A 21,979-nucleotide genomic window follows, 5' to 3' on the forward strand; every position below is an offset into this window, starting at 1 on the left:
TACTTTCCCTGGTTTTGGCTCTTCAGTCACACACTTGTTGGGATATTCTTCCCTATTTACATTCTTCATATTTATGCCTAGCTATTAATAAGCTGCAAAGACGGACTTTTATATGCTTTCTGGCTATTTTCCAACATGTACTTTTGAATCATTAGTTTGGAAATGTGACAGGACCATTGACTTTCTGCACTGCATTTCTTGGGTGCTTCTGGTCTTGCAACTGCAGCAGCTTTTAAAAGGCTGGAGCCCATTTCTAAGGGACTAACAGCCTTTCCCCTTCTTGTTCCTTCTATTGCAGAAAATGCTGGTGAAGCAGCAGGACCGTCTGGAAGAGCGCGAGCAAGACATTGAGCAGCAGCTATACAAATTGGAATCTGACAAGCGGCTGGTTGAGGTAACTGGGATTATTTATTTTATTTTGACTGTATGTTAGATCCAAGTAGCAACCAAGAGCTGCAGATGCTCATCAAAGTCTTCTACCAAAGAAGAAGTTCCCTGAAAGGACACCTTGGAGGGAAAAGAGTTGCAGCCAGAATATCAAAAAACTAACCTACTGTGGTGGGCCCAGGATAGCCCCATCAACATGACCATCTGTAGCATAGCTTCTAAGGAGGCTACTTTCCAACCAGACCATATGTAGTCTTAAAAAGAAGCCTTGTACAGAGAACACAATAATAACAGGTTCTGTAAATTATTCCACCATTGCTTTTGTGCTATTTGGTGGACTTTACTTTGTTTTGCAGGGGACTAGCCCCAAATATTTGATTCTTAGCATCTGAACCCCTGATTAAAACACTGAACTCTCTCCAACCATGACTAGGACAAAAAGACTAAGACTCTTGCTCACAGCATTTTCCAATGTACTATATGCAATTCTCCTTCCAGTATCCTCTATCCATGGCTAGATACCATTTTCTCTGAAACTAAGCTAGAGCATTTGCCAAACTATGACCATTGTGTCCTATTTGTTATTTGAAAGACCCCGATACTCCTGCAGCCCCTTTAATGTTCTAGTGATACAAAGCATACGACTTTTTTTTTGTTCCTTAATAACCAAACTTGAAGAAATGGGCAGAGCCCAGGAGTAACCTCCCTACTGTACAGGGTGTGACATGAGCTGAACATTGGATGTTCTCCCCTTTTCTGTTTTATCAGGAGAAGGTGAACCAGCTGAAGGATGAGGTGCGCCTACAATATGAGAAGATGCACCAGATCCTTGATGAGGATTTGCGCAAGACTATGGAGATCCTAGACAAGGCTCAGGCAAAGTTCTGCAATGAGAATGCTGCCCAGGTGTTGCATCTCAGCGAGCGCATGCAAGAAGCTAAGAAGCTGCTCAGCTCCGTTCAGGTCATGTATGACAAGACCGAGGACATCAACTTCATGAAGGTGAAGTGAGGGGTCTCTGGGGAAAGGGAGGGTCCAGAGGAGCATTTGGTGATAGCATAAGTAAAAAGTGTGGAAATATAAGGTCTCAGCCTAGCAATGGCTGCTTCCAGTTCCCCCTCTGTCCTAATATGGAAGCTACATCTTCACCCTCACCTTGTAGATATGAAAGTATATTTCTCCTCTCTTGCTTCTTCAAAGTTCTGTAGAGGTCTGTTATCCATCCATTGCCACTTCCAGGGTTACTTAGGGCATCTCTTCCCATACTTTCCATACAAAAGCTCAAGCTGGTAATCATGGCATGCTTTTAATGTCATCTGCCATGGTTTTCCCAGTTACTCTATGACTCTACTAACCATTTTGAAACCTTCATAGCGAAAGGAGAAAATGTTAAGAAAGATTACTGAATTGGGAAGAGCCAATGGATGGAACTGATTTCCTGTTCCATTTAGTCACTTTTCTTGCATTTTCAAATATTGCCTTAGTCACTTAACTAAGATTCCAAATGCCAGAAAGAGTTGTGCATCTTGTAGAAAATGTAGCAGAGCTTCGCTGTTTAAAAAAAACTGGACCCAAACACACCTGCTTCTGCGACTCTTCAGCCTACCTTACTGAAATTATTTAACCATTTGGCATTGATCTGGAAGACAGCCCCTCAATCACCTGCATTTTAGAGGAGTTACTATCTAAATATTAAGGTTGTTGGTTATGTGTTCAGAATATGCTCCTGTTGACCATTTTCCCCATTTGTACCACACCCTTGATCTAATATGTGGTAAAATCATCCTTACCACTTGGCAAGATGCCTTGGACAACTTACTACTTCTGGGTAGTTAACCACATGGGCTTGGAAGCCCAAAAGTGTCTGTGCTACATATTCTGAATGTAATAGTAGAATCGTCATTTCCATGAACATAAAGGAAAAGAATGGGCTAAATGTTGAGTAATCTCTCAAGCATACAATTCCAAATTTTTAAAAATTAAAATCATTTTGAAAAATCAGAATGGGGTCCGAAGTATACAACAAACCCGTTTTTCTGAATCTTCAGTGATTGCTTGCTATTCTCAGTATGGAGATTATTTTTAACAGTAATAGTTGTCATCTTGGCAATTGCTCCTGAGTGATGAGGTTGCTCTTAAGCTTACTGAATTCAGCATAAATTTAAATTATTGGTGCTTTAATGAGCAAATACATGGAAGAGTCATTAAGAAGAGGACTGGATTTCTGGTTCTGAGTATGATATCAAGACTCAGTGTCATGCAAGAGTAAAGGTTGGACAACAGAACAAGTTCAAATCCTCACTTGCAGTCCTGAAACTTGTTGGATAACGTCTTTCACTCGGATTGTTGAAAGTAGGAAAAATCATCCCTTTATGCCGCATGGAACTCTTTGAATGAAAGCATGAGGCAGATGTGGTGGTGATGGTGAATCCAAGGCATGTTTGAATGATATCAGATGTTTAGCTGACTTATTGAAGCTACATAAGTCCAGATCTCATAGAATCATAGAATAGTAGAGTTGGAAGGGATCTCATGGGCCATCTAGTCCAACCCCCTGCACTGTGCAGGACACTCACAACCCTATTGCTCATCCACTGTAACCTGCCACCCCCTTAAGCCTTCACAGAATCAGCCTCTCCCTAAGATGTCTATCCAGCCTCTGTTAAAAAATTTCCAAAGTTGGAGAACCCACCACCTCCCGAGGAAGCCTGTTCCACTGAGAAGCTGATGATGGACCAGACCTTAACTTATAGAAATGTAGGTAGAATAAGGGAGGTTTGGAAATCCTGTGCAGGCTAGCTAATTCTTTAAGGATTAAGGCAAATGAAGGTAGGACCACTCAAAGCTATAAACTATTAACCAGTCAGAAGAATTATGCATGAATTACTACAACTTGAGGTCAAGCTTCTCAAGGGAAAAACCAAGCAAGGTTCTTTGGTTACACAGAGAAGAGCTTTGTAATTCAGATGCTGTTTTAATAGTGTGCTGTGGATATCCCTTGCAGCTGATGATACATAGCCATGACCCCAATTGGTATCCCAAGATCAGATGTTATAAAAGAAACAGTTGAATAAGAGGGCCACCAGACCTTGTATTTGCAGTAAGCACCCCCTTCTGGGGCTAATCTGAAACCCACAAAGACCAGATGGTGCACTCCTCGGTTTAGAAGACATATCCTTGACCTCTTGATCAGTACTGTCTGTCAAAAGAAGGCATTCCAAATAAATCACAACAGCTGATTCACAGGGTATTTGTACACTACTGTAATGTATATTTCTAACTGGGTGGCTCCATCCCTGTAGCCCAAATTGCACTGTGAAACAGATATTCAAAACACAATTAGTAAAATGGTTGACATGGTAGCAAATAAAAACATTAGCTCTGTTAGAGTGTAGGTTGGTTACCTGGAAGTGCCTTTGAAAAGAAGAGTTTTTGTGTGCATGTAAGTGGACTAGAAAAGCAAATGAAAGTTTTGACTAATTCTGTGCTTCAGGGATTATAGACTGTATCTAAAGATTGTTGCTATAGTAAAAGTTAAAGTTTATAATCAATGTTGTATAGCAAATACAGTGTTGACTGAGGCTGTGGCTCGAGTTTTTATTCGAATTAAAGAATTGATAGGTGTATTTTGTCCAGCATGCCTGGCCCCTGCAGGGAGAATATGGGTAACCCACATACAGCCTCACAAAGCCAGCCCTTTTTGTTCTGTATTTGTTACCCAGAAGGGCTAAAAAGGAAACACAGCCTTCCAAGGGTTGTTGAAATTCTGTAAAGTGGCAATAATTATTAACATTTCTTCACTCTGAACAGCTGGTAGACCAATCAATCCCATATAACAATAATGTCATTTATTCAGCACCTAGTTCAGTATTGTTATCTCCCTAAGTCAATATAAAGAGTTTCCAAATGCTGTCAAAATGAACAGTCAATTCATCTAGCTCAGAGTGGTATCCCTCCCAGGTCATTCTTAGCCTTGTTAACAGAGATCTTTTGGCTGGGAAGTGAACATCAGATCTTCTACATGCAAACTTGAGCCTTCAAGGAACAGCCATTTTCAGGTAGTGCTCCATATATGTGAAGAATTAAGTATCATTGTGGCGAGTGACATGGGGCTGGAGAAACCAGAGGAGAGCAGAGAAATCAGCAGATTTGGAAAAGGTAGAGATGCTGCGCTACAGGAAGGCTGCATGACTGATTTTATTTTCTCTGTTGCTTTATAGAATACCAAGTCGGTGAAAATCTTAATGGATAGGTAAGAAATTCATTTCTGAACAATATGATTTTAGATGAAGCAGGGGTGTAGATGTTTCATATAGCACGTTCAGATGACATCCTGGGAATGGGGCTAAGGCAATTAAGTGAAGGGTGGGAGAGTATGGTATAAACTCGTGTTCCTCCTCCTGCTGCTGCTGCTTGCACTATGATGAGATCTGCCCTGAGCTGTATGGGAGGGTGGCATATAAATAAAATAAATAATCTAGTTTTGGTTAGCATATTTCAGAAAGTTCTGTCCTGGTCAGGGATGAGGTTGGAGTAATATTGCTAAAGGTAAATTCTGGTAACCTTATTTGAAGAGTAACATTGGAAATTGGTCTGATTCCTGATCAGTGTCAAGAGAGAGCTGTACGTTGGGAAAAGAACCCTTACAGTGAAAGTATTAACTACCCACAATCTGTTTAGCTTTCCATGAAAAAGTCTAAGAAGAAACAGGATTATAATGCCCAGGCACTTTTCTTAGGGGGCAGAGGGAGTTTAGATGACTGATTAACTGTACAAATTCTAGCTAAAAATTAGTGTTAGACTGCGTGAGGCAGGCTGTACATGCCTTGCAGTGCTCAAATGTAGGCTGCAAATAAGTTAGGCATTGGCTCAGTCCCCTCTCTGAAATGCTGCCTGCTTCAACTGCCCTTAAGTCCGGCTTGACAGTGCAGTCCTAAACAGAGTTACACCCTCCTAAGTCCATTGACTTCAGTAGCCTTAGAAGAATGCACCTCTGCTTAGAATTGTACTGGTAGTATGTGTTCTAAATAAGGAAGAGAAAAGCAAGTGCTTATTTGTTAGCCTACTTGGTGGTCCTGATGAGGTCAGAAAGGCAGGGTATAAATTTTGTAAATAAATAAATATTGTGGCATTGACTTGCATTGGGCAGTGCCCTGTGCATCCAGCAACAATTCTGAGAAGGTCCAAAACATTAGAGCATGGAGCCCTTTTCCAGGTCTCCAATCTGTGTTGGGCACACTAGGCAGTTTGGTGTCTTATTGAAAGAAAAATGTATGGAGGAAGACAAGATCATTGTGTAGAATCAAATCAGACAACAATGGCTTCTCCTAAATGTAGTAAGAGAGACAATGCCAGGAAATTCTGCACTGCATAGTTGTTTCTTCCTGGGCTAAAGCTGGTTTTAGAGACAAAATTCCCCAGGAGAGAAACCTTCCCCATGCTTGAGACCATTCCCTTATTAGCAGAGTTCTAGAAAAGAACCAAGTCGCTCAGTCTGAGGCAAGAGGGAAATACAAACATTTTTTTCTCCAGCTGTTGTCAGATGACCAAAGGAAACTCAGTTCTTTGGTGTTGATATACTACTCTGTTCCTTTTAGGACCCAAAACTGCACAGGAGGCAGCCTGCCCCCTCCCAAGATCGGCCATCTCAACTCCAAGCTCTTCCTGAATGAGATTGCCAAGAAAGAGAAGCAGTTGAGGAAGCTGCTGGAAGGTGAGCCTTGACTCCCCAGTCCTTCTTTCTCTTGGTTTGTGCATGAACAAATCCTCACTGGCATAAACAGCAACCCAGATCATGGTATGTGTCTGCCACCTGAATCTCGGTACTGCTCATCAGTAGACCTTGCTAACCCAGAAGGTACTGTCAACATGGAAAGGGAGCATAATGTTAGGGGACTAGCTGTCTTAATGGACTGCAATTCCCAGGGCCCAGCTTATTGCTGCTTGAAACTGTCTCTGGGCTCAGTGCCTGAAATGTGACCACTCATTTCCCATCACCAGCTTTGTTGAGATTAAAGGTAATACATGAAAATGCAAGGCATTCTGCACTTGCAAACATTTATTTGCTGCAGAACAGATGATAGCTGTGCTGGAAAATATTAATTGGGCAGTAAAACATTGTCCTTTTCCCCACCTGAACTTCTGCAGCCAGGACCCTTCAGAGCAGAATTATTTGTTCCTAAATGAGAATGGGAAATTTAAAGGAAATGCATTCTTCTACCCAGTTGCTGAACTATTGTAGTCTGATCATAGGACAACTGTGACTCGTGAAGAGTGGCTACTTACTGAGCACTCAGAACCAAGAACAGATGTCTGATAGGGAAGTCTTAAGTAGATGTTCACTTGGAAAGCTGATACTGGTAATGTTTAAAGAACCCCCTGATGTGATATTACAGCTATTCTTCATCTTCTCCTTGGACCTTGCATTTTTACTCAAGTAATTCCTACTGAGTCATGGAGAGAAGGATTTGTAGCCTTAGACTCTCATCATCTTCATGTTTTGCCAAGCAACATATTGACAGTATGCATACAAGTCTGAAACATGCACAAAAATATTGCATGGGAAGGGTGTTCTCATTGAGGTATCAACAACAATACATTTGGTTTCAGCTGGACTATTTGATCCAGTTTGAACACAAAGGCAAGACGAAACAGTTGGGCATGTCATTAAAAAGATGGTCAGTATATTACCCGATTTCAAATGAATGCTTGTTGCAGGTTTAAAAAATAACACACAAACAAAATGGCAACAACAAGAAAAATGGCTCTTATGTCAACATCTCAAACATGTTAACAAGCCAAGTTGGCTACAAAAATTGCCGTCTTCCAGATCTGTGAGAGAGACATGGGAAACAAAACTTTTTATTGTACAAGCAATTGGCAAGTTGCCCCTGGCAGTTGTTGAATTGCCCACTTTGAAGATTTTGAAGAGAGGCTAGATTACTATTAACCTGCTGTTGTGAGGAATTAGGAGGGATGAGCCTTTATCACATCTAACTCCCTGCTTCTGTTATTTTACTTAATTGTCCTAATGGACCTTAATCACAATAAGACAGAGGTGCTACTGGCGGGCAGGGGGACTGACTCAGAATTGAAATGTCTCTATTTTGGATGGGACTACTATGTTGCCTACGGTTACTACTGTATTATTGTTATATTGAGTTATCTGTAGTGTTCCTGTTTTACGTAAACCACTCTGAGCCTTCAGGAAGGGTGGTATATAATTAATTAATTAATAGTGAGCCCATAAGAAGCTTTGCTAAATGAAGTCTAATCCAGGAAATGAAGTGTGGTCACAAGTGGTCAAGCAGCTCTCCTTGTACAGTTCAAATTAGCCCAGGGGCTTTTTGTCATCAACATCTGGTTTACATAAATGCTGGTGTATTGTTGATAGCTCTTCAGAATTTTAGGCAAATTCTTTCCTACCCAGCAATATCTCTTTTCCGTAAAACACTTGAAAATACGGCTTAAGATAGGTCTCTCATGTCCTATATTTAAGTAGATAGAATTTGGTTTGGATCTAAATTTTGCTTTTATGACTACTTCGAAGTTCAAACAATTTGTATAGAACCTAGTTTCATTTTTCACTTGCTGGTTCTTTGGGGAGGGATCAACAACTCTACTGGATCCTGGTTGAATTCGGGATCAGGCTTAAGGTTTTAGTGGTCACCTTCAAGGCCATACGTGATCTGGGCCCAGTGTGAGAGACTGCCTCCCTGCCTATACCCCCCCAAAGAGCCCTACACTCCACCAACTCCAAGTAGCTGGTGATCTCTGGCGTCAAAGAATCGCATCAGTCCTCAACCAGGGACAGAGCTTTGTCCTGGCCCCACCTGGTGGAGCAAGCTCCCTGAAGAGATCGGGGCCCTGCCTGAACTCCCACAATTCCATAGGGCCTGTAAAAGGGAGCTCCTCCACCAGGCATCTGGTAGAGGCAGTTCAACCTAACGCCATCTGCTGGTCTTCCAGACATCCCCACACACACATGATCTGAACCCAAGCTGACCTCCTTATGGGTTTATATTAGACGTTATTAAAGTTATTGTTATATTATAAATTGCTATAATTCCTGCTGTTCAACTTGGAACCCTCTGTTGTGACTGTTACAGTTATTATTGTTACTATGATTCAATGTATATTCTTCATGTTTTGTGTAAATTGCCCTGAGCCTCATGGGATGGCAGTATAGAAATGAATGAACGAACAAACTTTTCTGGCTGTGAGGTGGGGTTGCAAGGGCCCTCCAGGCAGGCATATATTACAGCTGAATCTAGTAAATACTCTCTGTAGACTCTTAGATCTTGACATCACTCCCTCCCGCCCTAGTGGACCTAGTGGAAGATATCTAGATCTTATGTAAGGGCTTTTGCAGTCAATAGATTACTCTGGATTTGCAGTCTATAGATTACTCAGAAGTTATGCATTTCATTTATGCTGAATATTACTGATATTAATGCTTTGTGTTAACAATTCAGTTGCCATTTCCTAAGAACTATAGAGATGGGGATGGAGAGTGATCTCTGCGCAGGAAGTATACAAAGTTCAATAAACATTATAAAGGTGAAAGGAGGAGGAGAGGGCTTGATAACAGAGTAATAAGAACCACTGCAGAAAGTAGCAGAGAAGTGAAAATATTGTGGAACAGAAATTCATGGTGGTTTTTTAACACAAGGGAGAAGGTACAAAAGGGAGAAGAGCAAAATGTAACAGGGTACAATGAATTCCTCCAGTGACTTGGTTTATGCCTTAGATCACCATTGGGAAATCCTCATTTGGATTTGCAGCACTGAATGTAATTGCAAGTTAGACTGCCTCTGCTGTGAGAATCTAGCAAGGAGGGTGAGGTAATACTTGGCTGGGGCAAGGAACCCAGTTCATCTAAAGGTTCACCTTGTCCCTTCTGTGACATTACTGTAACTTGAAGTGCTGGGAACAGGCAGGGGTGGACAAGGGGAGGTACAGATGCTTCTGGCTAAGAAGCCTGAGGCTACAGCTTCCTGCTCTTAGCCACTTCAGACTCTGTTACATTATGCAAATGAAATAATAATTGCATGTCAGCATCCTTTTCAGATACCGGACAGCAGAAGATGGATGTATCACTTTGTGATTCTGTGTCTTCTATTTATATATGGAGGCAGCCCTGAGATCTAAAGTAGGGGGAGTATGGACATTGCTTCAGTTTGTATTGGTTACTCTAAACGCTAGATATTTTGCATGTATTCTGCACCAAATTTCGGGAGATATCTGATCATATCATTGCAGATTTTCCATAAATCTTACTGTTTCATCTAGTCTAGAATTTGCTTATAATATGCAAGAGCTAGAAAAAAATGCAAAGCTGGCTTCCTTAGGAGGATTACAGAAAGTGTTTTCTCTTTTCTTTCAGGTCCCTTCAGCACCCCGGTGCCCTTCCTGCAGAGCATCCCCATGTACCCTTGCAGTGTCAGCAACTCGGGAGCTGAGAAACGCAAGCATGCCACAGCTTTCCCAGAAGGCAGCTTCCTGGAGCCATCCTCGGGACCTGTTCCCAGCCAGTATGTGAGCCAGGGGGCTTCAGCTGGCGAAGGCCAGTCTGCACAATCCATGGTGCCTTGTAGCTCCACCCAGCACATAGTAGGACTCCCCAGCGGTCCCCAGCCTGTTCACTCTGGCTCAATGTTCAACCCTTCCCACTACCCCAACAGCACATCATCTCAGCAGTCTGTGCTGTCCCAGTATGGTGGGCGCAAAATCCTGGTCTGCTCAGTGGACAACTGTTACTGTTCTTCGGTATCCAATCACAGCGGGCATCAACCCTATGCCCGGTCAGGCCACTTCCCATGGACAGTGTCATCCCAGGAATATTCTCACCCACTTCCGCCTGCTCCATCTGTACCTCAGTCACTTCCGGGATTGGCAGTGAGAGAATGGATTGATGCATCTCAGCAACATGGACGCCAGGATTTCTATAGAGTTTATGGTCAGCCTTCCACCAAACACTATGTCACCAGTTAACTATCTGGCTTGAATAGAATTGAAGATTTTTTTTAAGTCTAGATTTTTTGTTGTTCTTTTAAAATCAAATCCATTTCCGCTTATCCCTACCATATGCCACAGCCTGAGAGGGGCATTGCTGTCGTCTCTAGTTTTAATTTAATATTTAAAAATCCTCCCTTGTACCAGGATTGGGGCAGGAGGGGAGCTGCAGAAGAAATTAACAAGGATTCCAATCAAGCATCTACTTCTGGATCATGTGACCTTGCTACCTTACAGTTTGGAAAACTTTTAAAAGGGACAAACAATCCTTTTAATTTTCAAAGTAGGTTCTTTGGTTTTGCTTTTTAAGTCCTTTTTCCTTCCCATTTTTTAAGAAGAAAGAATTTCTATCATTGATTCATTAAGAAATGATACTTGTAGATTTTTTTAAGGCTGTTTTTTTTGTGTTAAGAGCCACGTATCATGCATATTGGCATTTTCTTCTTCTTTCAGAGATTTGTAAATACACAATGGCAGGAAATGAAATGCACAAAAAAAAGGGAAAAGAAACTTTTAAAAAATAAGAAATTAAAAAAAAAATCTGTTTTAGTTTCCTGGAGGGAAGTGTGCACCAAGATGGACACATTCCTCCCTATGTTTCGTTGATGCAACTTCCTCTAACAAGCACTTTGTATTAAAAAAAAAAGTGGACTTCCTGTTATAAGGCGCAGGTATTTATTCTGTAACCAATTTTAGAACACACACAAAAATATTCAAATAAATGTGATCACTTAGTGCAAATGCATTGTTTTGCTTTGCCTCCATGGCACCACTTTGGCTAGTGCCTCCTCTGGGAACAGGAAAGCATTTCTCAGTCTGAAATCTGACGGCATTTAAAAATAGATAGTATTTTATTTGTATACTTCCTTTACCATGATCTCCGTAAAATGATCTTCTGAATAAATGTCAAGGAGGGTTAGTCAAAGGCATTGGTTAATGTCTTGCATATTTGGGTGTAAATTAAAAATATAGCACTTGTATACCTACTGTTTGGTTATAAGGAGACATTAGAACCTGAACTAGTACAGTACTGCGGGGAGGGGGGTGGGAGTTGTTTCTGGTTGCTGTATTTAGAAGATGCACAGGTTGATATATATGGGCTTTACTGCTTTATTGTTAGACCTTATTAAAATGCAGTAAAGTGTCTAGGACAGAACTTGTCTTCCCGAGAATGTCATCTTTCATTTGTAAAAACTGAACCAGTTTTGTATATCAATTCACTACATTTAAACTTCCCCTTAAAGTTCTAATCTTTTTTTTCTCCATCTCATATGGATGGTGATCCACATCCTTCTCATGGTTAGTATATGGCCAACTCCTAGAATTGGGATCAGTCATGTAATAGAGAAGTTCCTGAGTGAATCATGGGTCACCTGGAGAATGAAGACATGTTGCATTCAAGCAGAAAACTTCACAGTGGCAAATCAGCTCAGCAGGAGGTCAAAACAGATAGGCAAAGATACAAGAGATTAAGCATAAGGATCCAGGAACTTTGATAAAAGAGTGCAATAGCAAGCAGGAACTAGCAGCAGGAAGTTCAGTTAGCAGCATCTAAGAGAGGAATGGGAAGGCGACTGTAAGCTGCTTTGAGCCTCCTTCGGGTAGGGAAAAGCGGCATATAAGAGCCAACTCTTCTTCTTCTTCTAGTCAAGTAACAAGCAACTAATGGTCAACCAGAGGCCAGCAACATCACAGGCTGTCCCAGGAAAATCAGAATGTGTCCTCTCCCATCTGCAGGAAAAAGTCTGCAGATACCTTCTTGGACAGGGTACTAGGGTTGCCAGCTCTGGGTTGGGAAACTCTTGGAGACTTAGTGGGGGAGCCTGCAGAGGGCAGAAGAACTATAGAGCCTATCCTTAAAAGCAGCCATTTTCTCCAGGGGAACTGATCTCTGTAGCCCAAATATCAGTTGTAATTCTGGAAGACCTCCAGGCCCAACCTAGAGGTTGGCAACTACTCAAGTCCCCAGTCAAGCAAAACAGTTTTGGTCTGATACTCATGAAGCAGAAAAATCCCAGTCAATATCGTTCTAATTGACCATTCAGTTTTAGAAAACAGTGTTTGAGAATTACATGCTTTGATAGCTAGTGCTTCCAAAAAGAGGTGTTACAGAATCTGTGCATTAACGCCTAGGTCTTTCTCCAACAGAACACAGCCAAGAGAGAAAACAGAGACAATACAATTAAAAGAAGAGGTGGGGGAATGGCCAGTCAGCTACCCTCAAGTGCTGGAATAAGCCAGCCTACCTCCATCACTCAGTTCTCTGTTACAGTCATTGCCCAGCAATGCAGATATTTGTGCAATCTGTACAGGCCAGCTGGAAATGAACCGTGTGGTTGGTTTTGGTTCGTGAAGCCTCAAACATTCCATTTTATTTGGTTTATTATTCTGTTGGTTTCCATGAAGCTTAGTGGGAGGGTTTTACCCTAAAATGAGTGACTTTATTTAAGATGGCAATTAGGCATCCTGCGTACACTTTTGAAAGGATTTGCAGCTGTGCCCAGGACTTTAGATTGGGGCAGTACTCTTGACTTACTAACTCCTGCAAGAGTATCTGAATAGTATGAACACATACATCTGTACTAATAAAAATGTGCTCTTAACTATTTTTTTAAATAAGTTTCTAAAGTATTTAGATGTTCTTATCAATCCAATTGATATACTTATAGAACTATCCTGGATAGTGTTTTAATAACTTTTATTTATTTGGTCTTTTTCAAAAAGTGCAGTCTGACTTCTAAATTCTAGGATGTTGACCTTTATAGCTGCTTCGTTCCTCACTGTTATAATAATATTTATTTAGAAGAGGGAATGTGGCCGTACAAAATACACATAACAGCAGTTGTGGTTGCTTTTTATCCAGGATGTATATATGCCTTTAAACAAAGTGATTCTATTTATTCACTGACACACTCCCAGTTACCTTGCCTGATACACGTTTAGTTCTACATGCTGTTCTTGAGATGCAAGCAATTAAAAATAAGGCGAGCAAATTGTGAAATGAAAAACACTGTGATTATATATAGACCATGCTTCATTTAGAAATCTTTGCAAGCTGGTAGGGTTTCATATATACTGTTGTACAAAGGGAGAACCCTCATTCTAGAGAGCTAATACTACACCCAAAAAATCACAATACTGTGTTTTAACATACCTTGCTTTGACTTATTTTACATCTGATAAAGTATTTAATATTCAGAATTCATCTCAAAGGTATATTGGGTGTACCACAGTAAATATTCAGCTACTTTGCTTAGCACCTCTTGAGGTTTGCCGCTTTGTTTTATTAGCTAAATTTCCCCCCAGTTTTGGCCTGGTACCAGCTGTGTCCTTGCATCAGAGTTAGGACTTTTCGTCCTCATCTCTTAAGTAGTTGAAGTGAGACAGAGTCGCGTTTAGAGCATATGTATGTCTGATTTGCTACAGTGATGGTTTGCTATGAATCTAGCATATATGGCTTAGAGCTGCTACTGATTTGGTTTTTACCTATGTATTTTAAGTGGATTGGGCATCTTATTCCAGTGAAACTGCCATGGATGTTACCCTGTGTAACTTTCCTCATAAGGGACATAACTTAGTATGCTCACTTGAAAGAATACACATCTCTTGGTAGGCAGCTCTGAAGTAAAATTCTCCTGGTGCCAGTGCAACAGAGGATGGAGCATGTTAAAGTCAAGGACTATTTATGGCATCTGTATGTATTTGGCAGACGCTTTTCTCATTCAGCCTAAAGAATCTCAATTTAAAGCCCAGGCTGTGGAACTTGGATCTGGCCTGGGGATCCACAGCACAGTGTTAAGGCACCCCCTTCCCCCTTTTTTTTCTGCCTATGAAATATACCAGTCCAAATGGAGGGGGAAGAAAAAAAGGCCAGGATTTGGATCCTTGAGGTTTGGGGTAGGATGTGAAATTTAGCTCCTTTTAAAACATTCTGGAAATCGAAAGCTAAAATAACAAAAGCTGGAAATTACTGGAGGGATACACCCATAAAGAGAAACCTGCTCTGGATGACCCAAAAGCAGGATGGCAATAGCTCCTGGTGTGGCCAGCAAGAGTGCAAGTGGGAGAACATCCTAAATGACTGAAGAGAAGGTGGGTTTTCTAGGGGTGGCTAGCTGTGCAAAGGAGATTTGTAACCATGCCTCTTTCCCACTCCCACCGCCACCCAGCAGCACAGGAGAACCTTTCTTCTTTGTCTTTCTGACAAGAATAGTGTGGAAGGGAGAAGGTTTGAGGACAAGGTGTGTTTCAGGGATGGCAAAAAAGCATATGGGAAAAGGAGGGGAAACCCTTTTTAAACTAGTTTCATTGTGAATGTCATCTAAAGTGCCTGGGGTTGTTGCTGCCTGAGATGAGAAAGGGAATTGGCTGAGGGTTGCTTACAAGTCTGGAGAAAACTGCCCTGCCCTTTTAAGAGTCTTAACCTGTGGAACTGAGCGGCTGAAGTCGTCCATGGCATTGGAAGTAAACAGCATCCTATTTAACCTCTATTAAATGGTCGGGATTGTCTTTCTCCAGGCAGTTGGTAGCTTTAGTGGCAGTCATGCTGTTCCTAGGAAGTGGCAGCAGGAAGAGACCAGTGGTTTGATTTCTTCCCTCTCCCTTTCCTTGCTCAACAATCCTGAATTTAAAATTGAGCAAAGGAGAAGTATGTCCCCAATTGATTATTGTCAATACTGCTGGCAGCATTCTTGTCCAATCTGACTGTTCTTCCATTATAAAGCAGTATGCCGTGAGAACTGAGATTAAAACATCATCCTTTTGTTTCCTCTGCATAGCTGATAAGAGAGAGGGACAATCAGCATTGGCCACGTCATTCTGCTTGGAAGGGTGGGAAATTCTACAGTTTTCTGTAACCATTTCCTTTGATAAATCTTCACAAAATTAAAGGGTATTTCAGTTGAAGCAGGTCATAAATTAATAATTCCTCTTGATTCCTTTCTAAAGTTGTGCTGTGCAGGATTTAAAACTCCAAATAAGCATACAGTTGTTTTGAAAGTACAACAATGAGAAACAAGCCATGGGACTTTTGCTTTAAACAAAGAAGATCTTGACTGTGTAAATCTTTTCTAGTTCTGTCAGTTATACTTGAGTAGTGATTCAGGAACTTATTGCACTGAAGCACTCTTTTTTCCCTGGCACTGTCCTGTTCAACTCAGATGGCTACCCAATTTATACTCCTGCAATTTACACCATCCATTCATTTGATGCTGTGTGTTAACAGAGAAGAAAGTGTTCAGAACTGTCTTTTTGTTGGAATATTTCCCTGCCTTGCCAACAAAACAAACTATTGTTGTTGTTGTTGTTATGTGCGAAGTCGTGTCCGACCCATCGCGACCCCATGAACAATGATCCTCCAGGCCTTCCTGTCCTCTACCACAGTGGTCCCCAACCTTTTTATCACTGGGGACTGGTCAACACTTGACAATTTTACTGAGGCCCGGGGGGGAGTAGTCTTTTGCCAAGGGATGTCACCGCCACCATCTGAGCCCCTGTTCCACTTGCTTTCCTGTGGGCGACCCTGCCAGCAGCAGCTGCACAGTGCCACGCCGAGTGGGAGCCCCAACCATGGTGGCCGCTGGAGAGCACCATAGGTGAGCAGAGTGGCAGGGCAGCCACTGAGGCAGCAGCTGGGAAGGAGGACGAGGAGGAGCCGCGGCCTGGTACCGACTGGTCTACGGACCGGCACCGGTCCCCGGACCGGGGGTTGGGGACCACTGCTCTACCATTCCCCGGAGTCCATTTAAGTTTGCACCTACTGCTTCAGTGACTCCATCCAGCCACCTCATTCTCTGTCGTCCCCTTCTTCTTTTGCCCTCAATCGCTCCCAGCATTAGGCTCTTCTCCAGGGAGTCCTTCCTTCTCATGAGGTGGCCAAAGTATTTGAGTTTCATCTTCAGGATCTGGCCTTCTAAAGAGCAGTCAGGTTTGATCTCCTCTAGGACTGACCGGTTTGTTCGCCTTGCAGTCCAAGGGACTCGCAAGAGTCTTCTCCAGCACCAGAGTTCAAAAGCCTCAATTCTTTGACGCTCGGCCTTCCTTATGGTCCAACTTTCGCAGCCATACATTGCAACTGGGAAGACCATAGCCTTGACTAAGTGCACTTTTGTTGGCAGGGTGATGTCTCTGCTTTTTAGGATGCTGTCTAGATTTGCCATAGCTTTCCTCCCCAGGACCAAGTGTCTTTTAATTTCTTTGCTGCAGTCCCCATCTGCAGTGATCTTGGAGCCCAGGAAAATAAAATCTGTCACTATCTCCATTTCTTCCCCATCTATTTGCCAGGAATTGAGAGGGCCGGATGCCATGATCTTTGTTTTCTTGATGTTGAGTTTCAAGCCAACTTTTGCACTCTCCTCCTTCACCCGCATCAACAGGCTCTTTAGTTCCTCTTCACTTTCTGCCATTAGAGTGGTATCATCTGCATATCTGTGGTTGTTGATATTTCTCCCTGCAATCTTGATCCCAATTTGTGACTCCTCTAATCCCGCATTTCTCATGATGTGCTCTGCATACAACAAACTATACTATGATATAAGAAGGCCAAAATCTTATTTTCAGCCTCAACTGAATCAATATCTGTTTAATGTGGTGGAAAAGATAATGTCATAACTTCTATATATTGTGATTATGGACAGTAGTGTGGTGGGTGTGGATAGAAGAAGGGCTCGTATCACCTGTCCCTTAGGCAGCTTTCCACTGAACTCCATGCTGTACCACCATTGCTACCTTCTGCTATCACTGGCCTACTCCCTATAATTGAAAGAAGACTGCATCCCCCATGGGTAATACTGCCCCTGTATGGAAATTTGCACTGGGTATTGTGAGGTCCAGGACCTGTTCTGTACTTGTCGGGTAATGTACTCAGTCTGTTTTTGCAGCTGGATTTTCCTGTGCAGAACAGGATAATCTAAAGTACATTGAAAGTACGTTATCCAACATATGCATAATGTACCCAGTTCTCTCATGGGGAGCATCAGTTTCCAAAATGCAATAGAAAGCCCTCACTCAACATTCCATTATATTCTTGATCCTTTAGAGACCATCCATAAAGGGGGTGTCATGGATCAATGGGGGATGAAATGTTGTGACAAAATTGTTTAGTATTAGGGCTGCACACGTTTTTGGCACAAATGAAATGGTTGGATTTGGTGTTACTTTCCCCTGTTTAGAACGGTCTTGGTTCCTTGAGAAAATGCCACATAATGTCACTGAAGGCAAAGAAAACCACACCTGAATGGTGGCTGGCTCGTTTTATATTAACTTTGATGACATTTAGTAGTGTCATAATTGAGCAAAATATGACAAGTTGGATGTTCCGCAGGGCCTTTAATGTTCCGCAGGGCCTGCAAGACGGAGCTCTTCCGCCAGGTCTATGGTTGAGGCTGGGGCTGCCGGGGTACATCGACTGCTCTCCCCCGGGCTTCTTGAACATCGTTGACCTCCTTCTCCTCCACCCCCCCTTTTTTTAGGAATGGGGGTAGGAAGGGGATCTTATTATTGTGCTGCCATGTTGTGACATTTTAAAGTCTTTTAATGGGAGTTTTAATGGGTTTTTTAAGACATTGTAACCCGCCGCGAGCCATTTGGGAGTGGCGGGAAATAAATCGAAATAATAATAATAATAATAATGATGGTATCATTGCCTATAAGGTAACGTGTGGGGGAAAGCCCTAGTGTTGAACAGAATGCTAGCTAAAAAGAGGTTCAATGAATATTTGATTAAAATGAGACAATGGAATATTAAAACAAAGGCTCTGAAAAGGGATGAAGTCCTACAAATGACTGCAACATAAACCTGCCAGTGGTCCTTTTGTAAGAGTCCTCCAATAGATCAGAAGACATGGGCCTGCCTTGAAATTCTCATTTTTTAGAAATGAAATACTGGTTGTAGGACCTCCCTCTTCCATGACATTCTCCTGATGACTGGTAACAGCATGCAAGCCCTCAGAGAAACCTCACTGTGTAATAATAATAATATATTTTCTAAAGGCCCAAGTTATTATGCTAAAAGTATATTGACAAGCCCCTCCCATGAGATTACAGTCTAAAAGGCCCTTCCTAGGAGCTAAAGGGGATGTGGAAGGAAGTCGGACAAAGCCCATTTAGAGGTCAACAGCTGGAGAGAGGTACATTTCCCAATGCTGTTTAAACAATTGTTAAAGAGAGAGGCAAGGGAGATCTGATGGGCCCCATCACTGGGCTAGCTCTTTGCCTGGTAGTGGAACTCTGGCACCCATAGATTATCCTCATGACGCCCAGAAAGGGAGTTAGTTGATCTGGGGGTGAGAGGATAGGTTTTTGCTGCCAGAATACATAATTTTAATGGGGCGCTTAGTATATATTTTATGTGGGGTTTTATTACTGTGTAACCCACTGCGAGGCGGCATTGCTGATAGCAGTGGGTAATATAAATATAATAATAATTTCAGGGAGCAGCATGTTCCAGAGCAAAGGAGAAGCAAGGCATGAAATGGAAGGGGGGGAGTAAATAAGTTGAGGAAGAAAAATCACATGGTATCAATAGATTCGATAAGGAAAACTGAAGAAAAAACAGGAAGATGGAGGAAGGATTGTAGCTGAATTAGTGTTTAATATCTTGTATATGTAAAATGTGGACAGAAAGTTGACTTGGGAAATATTAAACTATACAGTGGAAACTGGCAGTTCCTTATGCCAGCTTGTGCTGTAACAATTTAAGGTTGTATCAGATTCTTTTTAATCCACCTTAGCTGCAGAGGCTCTCCTGGATCCAGAGTTTATAAGAAAAGTGTTGTCTGTCCCTTTATAGGACAAATCTGAAGACAGCTCAGCTGATCTGAATGCACAGGCAATCACTTAAAGGCCGTGGTTGATGTTAAGGGGGCAAAAGCACACACATGAAATCGTGTTCCTCAGAATTCAAATTCTAAAGCCATCCAGGACAAGGTATCAACAGTGTTCTAGAGCAAGCAGGAGAAAACAAAATAGGATAAGGGGCAGAAGAGTCTACCAAATTTATTGTAGCAGTGGCTTGTGTGGGCTTGAACCTACTTGACCTGATAAAAATGTCTACAAAAATCCACAAAAGAGCGTTACAATAGAGCCCCTGGGTTTCTGTTGTTGCCTCAAAAGGCTGAGGCCAGATTTAAATATGATACTAGTGAGGCAAATGATCAAACCCGTGGGGCTAGATAATAATAATAAACACTATATGTGCATGTGTGACGGATCCTACGTTCACTTCTTCAACTGCATGAGATGCTTGTGAAGTAACAAAAAGGGTGGAATCCACCGTAGGGTTCTGAAGAAAGCTATCTTTTCTCAATGGGGAATATTATAAATGGGTCAGGTCAGACAGTGAGAGGCAGCATGAATTCCATGCCCTAGAATGACTCCATGCAAGATTCAGCTAAGCCCCAGAGTAGCTGGAAGTACAGTGTGCCTCCCAAGAGGAGGGTGCAGGAGATGCTTCTTGTTTTTCTCGGGAGGTGCAGATGTGCCAAAACATACAGCTGTGCACTTTGCAGATCCAGAGCTGAGAATGAGAGGCTTTGTATTTCATCAGTGTTTTCTCGCAGTCTTTGTAATGCAGCAAGCTTCCAGTTTCTTCCTTCCCCTCCCTCGGCAGTGATGCCAGCCAAAATCACACACTTTCAGCGGCCAAGGAATCTCCGCAGTATACAGTGTTTCCTGCTGCTTTAGAAATGAGGGCCACGGGAAGATGAGAAGGGTGAAACCGAAATCGGTTTGCTACCCTATTGTTTCAGAAACCTTACTCTCCAAATAAGCACACAGTTCTAATGAAACTCCCCTAATCAGATGTGGTAAAGTATGTGATTTTAAGGTTTAACTTGTATTTCAGAGCCCTAATTTTTTTAAAAAATTCAGAAACGTTGATAATGCAGTATGGAAAATGATTAAAGGTTTTTTTTTTGGTATTTGTCTTATTTTTCTTCAAAAAGCCAAAGAATATCTTCATATTTTTAGAACAAAAAAGTGTTGTGGCAACTTGTAAATGAACTGCTTTATTCTGGCCTGAACTTTCTGAGCAAGTAAATTTTTTTCTTATGAAAGAGAATCCCAAAAGCACATTTAATTTACAAAGCTAAATTAATTTGAAATCACTTAACTTTTGGACAGGAAAACCCAGGAGGAGAACGATTGCCATAGTATATCACTGTGCGCATGCTACCCAAGCATGTCTGGAACAGCATTAGACTTCAGAGTTTGGAAGACTAATCAAGAATATTCTTGAAGACCGAATTTTTTATTTGTTTGATTGTTATTTATTATTAGATTAGATATTATTAGATTTATTAACCACTGCTTTCAGGCCAGCCGGCTCATGACAGTAAAAACATCATCTCCCCAAAACTCATCTTCGACTCAACAGACCCAGCCCAGTCCAATACCTCAGGGCAGATGTTGGAGGAAAAACCAAACATATCTTCCTACCCTGGCCTCAACCAAGTGCTTGGCAGAAGAGCTCCAACTTGCAGGCCCTGTGGTACTGCAATAGTTCCAACAGGGTCCTTAGTTCTTTGGGGAGCTTGTTCTACTAGGTGGGGGCCAGGAACAAAAAGGCTCTGGCCCTAGTTGAGGCCAGGCATGTACCTCATGCAGGCTAGGGTTCACCAACCTATTAGAATTTGCAGAGTGAAGGACTCTGTGGGGGCATAAGGATGGTCCCTCAGATACGCTGGGCCCACTCTGTGGATGGCCTTGAAGATTGAAACCAAAACCTTGAACCTGATCCAGAATTCCACTGGCAGCCACTGGAGCTGCCCCACTCAGGCTGGATATGGGCTTTCCAATGTGTTCTTAGAGGAAAAACCTTCAATATTTTTAGTATTTATTTAGTTACTTTTCTGCCACTGATCTAGACTAACCCAAGTTTTCTGCTGAAATTTGTCTTAAATAGTATTGTAAAATTGCCTCTTCATCTATCCTATCTTTTCCTAAGTGGGATAATCTCAAACTAGGGCTCAAATTGAAGTAATGAGGGAGAAGAGTATCCCAATTTAGCTTCTTGGGGGGTGAGATGGAAAATATTGTGTGGCCCACTTCCCCAAGGAATAGTTCAAGGGTAATGCTTATCTGAATTGGTTCCCTTTGTAGAACAACACTGGAGAGATATGGTATTGTGCAGTATTTGTTCTATTTGTGCACAGCTGGAGACAGAGAGGCTCTCATGAGGGGCTGCGGCAGATTCCTTACCCCACACAAGCTCCCCACAGAGAGACAGATGCTGCCCCCCAAAGCTGTTTCTGCCACCCCCACCCCTAGTGGTGTCTGTCACTTCCTTCTCAGTCTCTTCTAGCATTTGAAAGTTTTTCCACACAGGCACCCATCTGCTCCCACAGTTCAGGCAGGCAGGGACCTCACCTCTTCCTATCCTAATGGGCACTTGGCCTGAGCATCTCCTGAATTTAAGGCCCAACATGTATCATTAACAAACTTTACAATTATTTGACTGAGGACAGGATGTAGGAGAGACTGGACGTGGGTTAGCCTGATCTTGTCAGATATTGGCAGCTAAGCAGTGTTGGCCTGGCCACTATTTGGATGGGAGACCTCCAAGGTAAGCCAGGGCGGTAGC

The 21,979-nt window shown here is 42.1% G+C and overlaps 1 protein-coding gene across 4 annotated transcripts in view; it reads left to right on the forward strand.

Annotated features, from left to right (window-relative positions):
• The window catches only part of TRIM8 (tripartite motif containing 8), a 77,033-nt gene extending 56,715 nt beyond the window's left edge, over positions 1–20,318 (forward strand). For all 4 annotated transcript variants that reach the window (XM_077349567.1, XM_077349569.1, XM_077349568.1 and 1 more), the window contains 5 exons: positions 299–394; positions 1,156–1,389; positions 4,608–4,639; positions 5,985–6,100; positions 9,773–20,318. In XM_077349567.1, coding sequence (XP_077205682.1) covers positions 299–394; positions 1,156–1,389; positions 4,608–4,639; positions 5,985–6,100; positions 9,773–10,380 — 1,086 coding nt within the window. In that variant the 3' untranslated portion in view covers positions 10,381–20,318. The remainder of the gene's footprint in view (positions 1–298; positions 395–1,155; positions 1,390–4,607; positions 4,640–5,984; positions 6,101–9,772) is intronic.
• Positions 20,319–21,979: the final 1,661 nt, after the last annotated feature.

The sequence above is a fragment of the Paroedura picta genome, chromosome 8 (genome assembly GCF_049243985.1).
Source record: "Paroedura picta isolate Pp20150507F chromosome 8, Ppicta_v3.0, whole genome shotgun sequence".
NCBI lineage: Eukaryota > Metazoa > Chordata > Lepidosauria > Squamata > Gekkonidae > Paroedura > Paroedura picta.